The sequence below is a fragment of the Tetrahymena thermophila genome, assembly GCF_000189635.1.
Source record: "Tetrahymena thermophila SB210 genomic scaffold scf_8254736, whole genome shotgun sequence".
NCBI classification, from domain to species: domain Eukaryota; phylum Ciliophora; class Oligohymenophorea; order Hymenostomatida; family Tetrahymenidae; genus Tetrahymena; species Tetrahymena thermophila.
In genome coordinates this window covers 34,751-45,660 of record NW_002476500.1, presented here as the reverse complement: position 1 = coordinate 45,660, position 10,910 = coordinate 34,751, and the positions used below count along the sequence as shown (strand labels likewise).

At 21.6% G+C, this 10,910-nt stretch overlaps 4 protein-coding genes across 4 annotated transcripts; 1 reads left to right on the top strand and 3 right to left on the bottom strand. All coding sequences in view use genetic code 6, as the record gives it.

The window, feature by feature from the left end:
- On the bottom strand, positions 1-816 carry TTHERM_00734000 (immobilization antigen; the record flags this gene model as incomplete). Its single annotated transcript, XM_001011548.1, has 1 exon — positions 1-816. One exon carries the CDS (start codon positions 814-816, stop codon positions 1-3), a length of 816 nt encoding a protein of 271 aa, XP_001011548.1.
- A 3,661-nt stretch (positions 817-4,477) lies between these two features.
- Positions 4,478-4,711, top strand: TTHERM_00733990 (hypothetical protein; the record flags this gene model as incomplete). Its single annotated transcript, XM_001011547.1, has 1 exon — positions 4,478-4,711. One exon carries the CDS (start codon positions 4,478-4,480, stop codon positions 4,709-4,711), a length of 234 nt encoding a protein of 77 aa, XP_001011547.1.
- A 1,321-nt stretch (positions 4,712-6,032) lies between these two features.
- Positions 6,033-6,566, bottom strand: TTHERM_00733980 (transmembrane protein, putative; the record flags this gene model as incomplete). The annotated part of the gene is made up of 1 exon (XM_001011546.1): positions 6,033-6,566. One exon carries the CDS (start codon positions 6,564-6,566, stop codon positions 6,033-6,035), a length of 534 nt encoding a protein of 177 aa, XP_001011546.1.
- A 3,813-nt stretch (positions 6,567-10,379) lies between these two features.
- TTHERM_00733970 (transmembrane protein, putative) lies at positions 10,380-10,910 on the bottom strand (the record flags this gene model as incomplete). Its single annotated transcript, XM_001011545.1, has 1 exon — positions 10,380-10,910. One exon carries the CDS (start codon positions 10,908-10,910, stop codon positions 10,380-10,382), a length of 531 nt encoding a protein of 176 aa, XP_001011545.1.

Below are 10,910 nucleotides of genomic sequence, written 5' to 3'. Positions count from 1 at the left end.
TCAAATAATGAAAACGAATGATAATAAAGCAGCAAAAGTACTAAGAATTAAAACATTTGAAGCAGTTTAAGTATTTGAACCATTAGAAGCATTTGAACTATTAGAAGCATTTGAACCATTAGAAGCATTTGAACCATTAGAAGTATTTGAACCATTAGAAGCATTTGAACCATTAGAAGCATTTGAAGCAGAAGAAGAAGAATTAGAAGTGGTAGTAGGAATACAGGTTGAAGGTTGTCCAAAAGTTTGAACGGGAGTTCCTTAACCAGATTTGCATGTACAAGAAGTAACAGTACTACTTAAGGCATTTGCACCAGAGTCATAGCAAGTACAAAAATCAGGGGTAGACTACAATTAATACCTTGTATTAGAATATTGAGGGCAATAGACGCAAGTGGGGACTAAAGAATTTTTAGAAGGAGGAGAGGCATAGTAATAATTAATCATGCAAGCATTACAGGCACTTTCATTAGGGCTAGCAATTGTTGTCTGATCTTTAGGGGTTGAATTTCCACTACATTTAGTACAAGTAGCAGGAGCATTATCAGTAGCTGCAAATGAGACATAATAACCTTAATCACACATATTGCAAGCTGAAACATTGAGATTAGGTCCAGTATTATCAAAAATAAGGGAAAAACTATTATCAGGACATCGATTGCATTGTGATATTCCATCAGTGCCCCAGGTACCAGGAGGGCATACACATTTAGTATTATCCTTTGGACTTATCTAAGCAGAAGGATGGCATGGGGCCGTTGCATGAGTGAATCCAGTTAAAGCTAATAGGGTAGCAAGTACTAAGAATTTGTTCATTTTTTAAAATTATTTATTTATTTATTTTATTTTTAATAATTATGATTTATTTTAGTTGGGCTTGGAATTTAAAATGACACAATCAATATATGTAAAATACCTTTTTATATTGGAAGTAAATAACATATAAGTGAAAATGAATATTAAAGCAAGAAGAAACTAATTAAAATAAAAATTTGTCCCCAAATATTTGAGTTTTTAATTAAATAGAAGATCTTTGAAATTAATTTGATTGGTTTAAATGGTTATATTTTAATATATTAACTTAAATAACTGAATAATTGTTTTGTGAAGCAGATTAATTTAAATTCAAAATTAATATTACCCGTCTAGTTTTCCTTAAAATATAAAAATAAACTTACCCTATCATTCAAGTACATTTTTTATTTATAGTTAAATTCTATTTTTTAAAATATTTTGGAGTAAAAATAGGATTAAATATAATATTTTCTTACGCTAGAATTTAACCATGATTAAGAATAAAAAATTAAAAGTAATTCATTTTGCTTGTTTATTCTAATTTAAATTAATTTCTTTTAGAAAATAAGAAAATTAATAACTTTGATTTATTTTATCTCTGAAAAAGAAATGAATTCAATTTGATAGGTATTTTTGAAACCTAAAAATGAAATTCAAAGAAAACTTTAGGATCTTCAAGAAATTTTTAACTTTTTATATTAAAAATTTAATAAAAAAAATAGCTATTACAAAGAAATGAATCTGAAAATTGAATTCATTTTAATAGTATTTTTTACCATAATTTAACAAGTTAAAATGAATTTCTTTATATTTTTTCACACGAATAAAATCATTGATAGTAGATGAGTTATTGACTGGTTTAATATATTTGCATATTTATTTATATCATTCTCATTTTATGGTACTTTTAAATTTGCATACAAAATTTTTAAGAAATGTCTTTAAATTAGTGGTTTACAAACTCGTACCAAATATCTAATTTTTTTAACCTATTCAAAGTAAGTTATAACTCCTAACTTTTAATAAACGACTTTATATCGTATTAAATAGTAAGAATGCATATCTTTCTTAAAAATGTGCGAATATAGAAAAAATAATAAAACACTTTGTCTATTTACTTTAAGTAAATAATTTTATAACTAAATTGCTAAAAAACTATTAGCGATTATTTCTGAAGAAGCAAATAAGACAAAAAGTAAGTAGAATATAAAAATACATATGCAGAAATAGATCAAATCTATATCTTAAATATATAATTTAATGAATATATTGGTGAATTTTGATAGCTTTAAATCAACTTTGAAACTAGTGTAAACCAAGCAAACAAAATATAGAGTTATGTAAAAGGGAGATAAAAATAGCTTTAGATTAATTCAAATGCTAATTAATTGTTTATAAACAAAACAATATCAAATGTTACATGATTAAAAAAGGTAAATAAATACATTAATTGTAAGTAAAAGGTTTACAAATATTTTTAAATGTAAAAAAATAAAATAATTAAAGGAAAATAATTTATCATTTTTTTTTATATTAAAAATCATAAATATTATTTTAAAAAGAAATCAATTTTTTTGAAAAATCATTGTGTTTATAAATAGCGCCTATTAGATGAGAGGGAGTATGTACCATTTTTAAACTAAAATTGAAATCTTCAAATGTTGCTCCTCTAGAAAGTAAATAAGCTAATAACTCTGTTATAAAAAGAGATACCAAACAAATCTAATTGTTAATTTGATAAATATGCAATAAAAAAAATTCAAAAGAATTAATCCATTTTTTATTAATTAGCAAATAATAAGGTTTACACTTTCTTTAAAAATTAACTTACCAAATAAATAATTTCATCTACTGAATTTTGACTTTTAGTAATTTAAATAAGGTGGATAGAAAAAAGAAACTCAAATAATTAGCATTCATAATCAAAATCATAATTAATTAATTAATTATTCTCTCTTTGAGAAGTTAACTTACACTTTTTAATAATAAACAAAAGTTTATTTTTGATATTTTTAATTAACATTTTTTTCTTTAGTAGGTAAAAGGTACTTAAAAAATTAACATTGATAATCAATATCATCATTAATTATCCAATTTTATGAAAAGATAACTTACACTTTTTTTAAAAATAAAAAAATTAACTTAATAGCTAATTAACTGTTAATTTTATATTATTTTTACATTAAAATAATTTTATTGGCTTGTGTAAATTACATCTAAAATACATAGTTTTTTGGAGGGTTTGAAATTAATCATTAAATAATAAGGATTAATTTTGAAAATTTAATTAATATTTTCTTCTAAATTTTTCTAATCAAATAACTTTATCTGTTGAATTTTGACTTCTATTAACTTAATTAATGTAGATAACATTCATATTCAAAATCATCATTCATTATCTTATTTTTTGAGAAGATAACTTACACTTTTTTAATAATAAACAAAATTAATTAAATACACTGATGTTTATGATAAATTTCCAAAGAGTGAAAAACATTATTATTAATTAAAAGAATATCCAACTTATTAGATTAGAAAAACTAGTAAAATTTTTTGATTTAGGAGATTAAACGTAAAAAAATGTGATAGAAATAAATGAATTCTTTTAAATGTATGTATGTATGAAAAGATATAAATATATTTTTTAAAAGGAGCGAATGTTATTAATTTTAATAGTTATGAATTATTATTTTTATATCTAAATAATTTTATTAGCTTGTATAAATAAAATATGCCTTAAAATGTATAGATTAATTTGGAGGATTTGGAAATTAATCAGCAAATAATAAGGTTTAATTTCAATTATTTAATTAACATTTTCTTTAAATTTTAGTGTATTAAATTATTCAATCAGCTAAATTTTGACTTCTAGTAATTTTTAAAAAAAATACTAAAAAAATTAGCATTCATAATCAAAATCATTATTAATTAATTATCCTCATTTTGATATATTTAATTAATATTTTCTTCTAATTTTTACTATCCAAGTAATTCTTTTTATCTGTTCTATTTTGACTTCTAGTAATTTAATTAATTTAGATAAAATAGATACTCAAAAAATTAGCATTCTTAATCAAAGTCACAATAAATTAATTATCCTCTTTTTGAGAAGATAACTTACACTTTTTTGATGATAAATAAAATATAAACACGAACATTTATCTTATTAGAAAATTTAGTAAATCCTTAGATTTAGGAGATTAAACATACATAAGTAGGATTGAAATAAATAAATTAGTTATTTAGTTTATTTGTGATAGATAAAAAAAGATTTTAAAATAGAGCTACTAAAGGTTAGCTATTAATTTTAATAGCTATGAATTATTATTTTTACATTAAATTAAATTTTTTAGTTAGTGCAAAATACACATAAAAATATATAGAATTATTTGAGAAATTAAAAAAAATTAAAACATTTTTCACATAAAATAAATTTTCAAATCCATGAATTTATTTATATTCTTATTTAGTTTTTTGATATTCATAGGAATCAAATTTAATACCTACCTTTTTCAAATAAATGTATTTTAGAATTACCTTCTAAAAAAATGGCAACATATACCATAAGTAAACTTTTTAAAGGGAATTTCAATAAAATTATCTTCTTCTTAAATTCCAGCCAGGCCCTAATATACTTCTATATAGTAGAAAATAATATTTATTAGTAAATAATACATTGTCGATGAACCTATTTATTTTGCTAATAAGTGAGAAATCGTTAATTAATGAACTCCAAAATGATATATCAGCTGTTTTCTTTTAGTCATCAGGACATTTTCAGAAGCCTATTACTCTCCCTCCACTTTTCACTGATTTATAACTTCTTATTGCTCAAATTCTTGTTACTTTACACTCTGTTTCCATTTAATTATCACAAATTCTACTTTTTGATATCTACTAAAAATCAATCAAATGAATAAAATAAAATTTATTATTATATTATACATAAAATAATATGCCAAAAAATAAAACCTATATATTTAAACATTTTTTCTATACATGCTACTTTCTAGTCCTAGCTATAGAAAGACTATACAGTGAAGTGAATAATTTGGAAGGTCTATATTTATGAATGTATGATTATATAATGCATCAAAAGATTTATCAGAATTAATTAAAAGCTTTTTTACAAGTAAAAAGAAAATTTTAATCACAAATCTTAAATCCAATCTAAACTAATGTGAGATATGTTTTTTAGCATATATGATATATATTTTAAAGTTTTTTTCAGACCTACAATAAAAAATATGAATGAAGAAGAAAAGTATCAGATAAGTGTTAATAAGATTAATATTCTCCATCTTTTTGATATAGTAAACTACTTACTGAGGAAGAACTATGAGCTGAGAAGACTCAATCCGCTGAATAAACACATCAGTAATATTTTTTTATACTGAATTAGTCATCAAAAATTTATTTTATTTTGCATTCATAATTTATTTTTTTGTTTCTTAGTGATCAAATTATTTTTAACTGACTGCTCAAAATTTAATAAAATCAAATAAAAAATGACATAAATAGTTTATCAGGTTATTGTAATCTATTAGAATATTTATATGCCTGTTTATCTTTCTACCATTTTAATTCTTTACAATTATAAATTTAATTTAACAATCAAAAATCAAATATGGAAGGAAGGAAGATAAAAAGTTGAAACATATTTATCACTTTTTAATATTATACAAAAAATAATATATTATTTTTGATTATTAAAACTCATTCTTTGACCCCATATTTAATTTATCATTATTATTAAATATAACCAATAATTAAATATAAATAAGAATTATAAATAAAAGAAAAGTCAGGTAAAAAGAAACATATTTATTTGAAGTTTCTCAATAAATATATTTGAATTGTAATTATTATTATTTTTTTTTTTCATATTCTCTAAAATTAAATTTATATATGCCTACTATTTTCTTCCTTCCTTCTTCTCTTTGATTTATTCATTATTTAATAAGGATATTTATTAAAAAGCCTGAATGATGGAAGGGAAAATTAAAAATAAATACATAATATAATATCCTAATTTTAAAAATTGTTAATAGAAATTTATTTTAATTTTTAAAATAATAAACTTAATATTATATCTTATATTTAATGAAAATGATTGATTAATACTCTTCTTATCAACTCTTAAATCCTCTCCATAAAAACATAAAAATGTAATAAATTACAGGCAATAAAAAAATTGATTATTTTAATAGAGTATTTTTTTTAATTGTCCATTTTTTTCAAAAAAGGAAAACTAAAGATAATAAAGCTGCAAAAATGCTAAGAATAACAGAGTTTGCAACACATGTTGAAGGACTTCCTGCAGTTGTAGTGGGAGTACCCTTATATCCACTTTTGCAAGTGCAAGTAATAACTGATGAGCTTAAGGGGGCAGCATTAGGATCATAACAAGTACAAAAGCCAAGAGCTGTCATAGCTGAAGAAGTGTTAGAGTTAGCAGGACACTATTAACATTAAACAGCAGTTCCGGGACTAGCAGCATTAGCAACAGCAGTAACATAGAAACCACTAATGCATTAATTGCAAGCTCCTACATTAATACTAGGACCGGTGTTAGTTGTACCAGAAGTAGTTGTAGTGTTATTAGGGCATAATTAGCATGTTTAACCTTATGAAGCATCAGTACCATAAAATCCATGTTAGCAATAACAGTTGGTACCGTCTGGAGAAATTGCGTTGGTACCACAAGTTATAGTAGCAGTGCAAAATCCAGCTAAGCCTAAGAAAATAGCAAGTAATAATAATTTATTCATTTTTTTAATAATTGTTTATAATATTTTTTTATTAATTATAATGAAATATTAAATTTGGTTGTCCGTCCTAGAGTTTTTAAACTGAATTTTAGCAAATAGACTGATTCTTTTTACTCATTAAAATTGGATGTTAAAGAGTTAGTTAATTATTCAGTTTTCAAAATTTAATTAAAACTGATTATTTTTCAAAATAAATACTTAACCTGAAAGGAAAATATAAATTAATTTAACTTAATAAATTCTGGTATAATGAATTTAATAAATTATGGTAATAAATATTTGTATGCCAATATAAATAATCTTAATATAGAGGTTGTTATTTCTTATTTATAAAAAGCATTCTTCAGTATATATATATAATTTGAATACTCTTTTCTCAGATGCTGCCTAAAAAATTTTAATCTTTTATCCTTTTGCTCATTTTCTTAAATTCAAGCATTATATAATAAAGATACGGCTTGCGTCAGCTAGTGTTTTTAGAACTATATAACAATACTACTAAAAAGTATAAAAATGTTACGAATAGTCTGGCTTTGCATATTTTAGTTAATTTCAAGCTTAACTACATTATAATTTGGGTTTCTCAAGTAATAATTATTTTTCTTAATTAAGATTAGCTCACTTTTGATTTATATGTAAGCTTGAAAAGAAAAAATTTTATAATTTTATACTGTTTTTGACAATCCATATAGTCCTATAAATATAATTTATAAAAAAAAATACACCATAAATAGACTTTAATATCTATTATAAATAGATATTATACCTAACTAAATGTGAGTTTGTTATATTTCTTATGAAAAAATATTTATAAGCTTTTTTTATATTTTTTAAGGGATAGAGAAATCAAAATCACACAAATTTATAAAAATAAAATACAAAAAAGATTACAATTTATTAAATAAATTAGTTTTATCTTAATAAGATAAAATATATTTTAAGACGACGAATTTGCTTAAAATATTTTTTAGTTATTTTTCTCTTCAGAAAGAAGTAGGGAATAGATCCTTCAAAAATAATTCAAATATCTAACATTTTATCTAATAAGCAAATTAGCTCATAATTTAGAAGATCAACTAATTTAACAATTTCTAAATTCTGAGTAAATCTTATCTATTAATTAAAAAATACATTCATGAGTTTACAAGTAATATAAAAATTAACAACTTTTTTTTAAGAAGTTCGAGGCAAAATTATTTTTGAAATGAAAGTGTAAAAATAATAAATAAATAAACATTTTTAATATTCAATCAAAGAAATATTAAACATTTTTTTTTTTGAATATTTAAAAATTATTATTTATTTTTATAACAATTTTGTATTTTATTTCAAATATGAAAAGTAATAAATGGCTGATAAAGGTCAGTTTTAATTTTCATATATTAAAAAAGTTGGTTATAAGATTTTTCGCATATAGATTATCTGTTCTATTTAAATATAAATTATATAATTTACTTGTATTAAAGCTATTAACCACATTTTCATCCACAGATTTTCTGTGTAGTAAATCAAATATTAGATTTTAACACAAAAATATAAATTAAGCTTTTTAAGAAGAGTTTTGCAAGTAAATAGAAAATTTCTAAAATCTAATACTTAATTAAATATTTATTTTTTCAGCTTTTAAGAATTTAGTTTTTTAGTAAAATCAAGAAAAAAAGTTTAAAATGTAAAAATATGATAATTATATGAGTGACTTTAGTAAAAAAAAAGTTTTTTTAGATTAAAGATAGAAAGATTTCTTCAAACAATATATAAATTAAAATGATTTTGTAAATTGTTGACCAATTAGTTAGCATAGATACTAAAAATTTTTAGACTGTTAAAAACCAATAGTGAGTGCTTAAGAAGGGAAATTTGATTTAGATATATGTTGTATTAATTTTTAATTAACTTATTCACAAATACAAATCATCATTATTAAATTCTCAAGTAACTTAATAAGATAAAAACAATATTATTATCCCTTTTATACTTCTATTTTAATTGTAACAAAAATTAGTCACTATGTGTTAATCAATCTAAATTAGCTTTAGAAACTATTGAAAGTATTAAATATTTCAAATTCAACAGATATTATTTAAAACTAAATATTTTTATTTATACTCTTTCCATAATTTATAAATTAAAAAATTTAGTTACCTGTACATATTACTAACTAATTAAATTATCCATTTTTAAAATAAAAGGGTACTCTTTTAATTAATTATGAAACCTTTCTTTACTTTTTAAAATATATTTTTTGTATATATACTTGTATCTTTTCAAATATGTAACAAAGATATTTTAATATTAATTTTTGGTATTTATTATATCCTCATATTAAATAATATAATCTAATTTGTCTTCATTTGAAGAAAACAGTAGAAAATAAAAAAGATATTTTCTATTTTTATTGATCAATTAATTAATTAAATAATATTTTATTTCTTCAAATTTCTGGTATTTAAGTTATTTGTATGATATAATAGATATTGGCAACAGGACGCGACTTAATTGAAAAAAATAATTATTTGTTAAATTTTATGTGTAAATTTAAAAAGAACTTTTATATTTTAAATTTTATATTTGTCGTTTGTATTTTGAATCTATTGCATAAAAATCAACAATATTATGGATAATTTAAAAATTAGTATATAATATGGTTTTGTTTGTTGCATATATTTATTCTTAATCAAGATATTTTTTTATTAATATTCATATATTTTCTTTTATTGTTTCAACCTGTTTCTAACTAACTAACTAACTAACTAACTAACTAACTAACTAACTAAGTAAAAATTCTATTATATATAAATAAATATACATAGTAAATCTCCAAAATAAATAGAATTTAGATTTAAAGATTTATGCACAAATTTAAGATAAAAACAAGTACATTTTAAATATTATTTGAAATGATAAAAAATTATTGTATTTTAAAGATATTTTGTGTAATATTTATTGTACTGAATTAGTCATCACAAATTTTCTTTTGATTTCTTCATTTCTTTTTTTGTTTCTTAGTGACTCAAATTATTTTTAACTGACTGCTCAAAATTTAATAAAATCTAATAAAAAATAAGAATGATAGCTTATTTGGTTATTGTATTTTATTAGCATATTTATATGTCAATTATCTTTCTACCATTTTTATTCTTTAAAATTATAAATTTAATTTAATAACCAGAAATGAAATATTGAAGGAAGGAAGATAAAAAGTTGAAACATATTTATCACTTTTAAATAAAATACAAAAAACAATTTTTCTTTTTGATTATTAAAACTCATTCATTGATTCCATATTTAATTTATTAATAATAGAGTCAATAGTTAAAAATTAATAAGATTTGTAAATAAAAGAAAAGGTAGGTAAAAACAAACATATTTATTTGAAGTTTCTCAATACATATTTTAATGTAATTTTTTTTTCATATTCTCAAAAATTAAGTTAAAATATGTTTACTATTTTTCTTCCTTCTTCTCTTTGATTTATTCAATATTTACCAGGAAAGTTTATTAAAAAGCCTGAATGATGGAAAAGGAAAAATTAGAAAATAAATACATAATATCCTAATGTTAAAGATTGTTAATATAATTTATGTGGAATTGAATTTCAAAAAATAAAAAAATAAAATAGTAAAATTATTTAATATTTTAATTTTAAAAAATAATAATCTTAATATTATATCATATATTTAATGGAAATTATTTATTAAAACTCTTCTTATCAATTCTCAAATCATCTGAATAAAAACATAAAAATTAAATTAATTACAGGCAATAAAAAAATTGATTATTTTAATAGAGTATTTTTTTAAATGTCCATTTTTTTCAAAAAAGGAAAACTAAAGATAATAAAGCAGCAAAAATGCTAAGAATAACAGAGTTTGCAACACATGTTGAAGCACTTCCTGCAGTTGTAGTGGGAGTACCCTTATATCCACTTTTGCAAGCGCAAGTAGTAACTGATGAGCTTAAGGGGGCAGCATTAGGATCATAACAAGTACAAAAACCAACAGTTGACATAGCTGAAGAAGTTGTAGAGTTAGCAGGACACTATTAACATTAAACAGCAGTTCCGGAACTAGCAGTATTAGCAACAGCAGTAACATAGTAACCATTAACACATTAATTGCAAGCTCCAATATTAATACCAGGACCGGTGTTAGCTGAACCAGAAGTAGATGTAGAGTTATCAGGGCATCTTTAGCATGTTTAACCTTTTGAAGCATCAGTACCATAATATCCATGAGCACAATAACAGGTGATATTGTCTTGAGTAGAAGCACCGGTAGCACAATCTAAAGCAGTGCAATATCCAACTATACCTAAGAAAATTGTAAGTAATAATAATTTATTCAT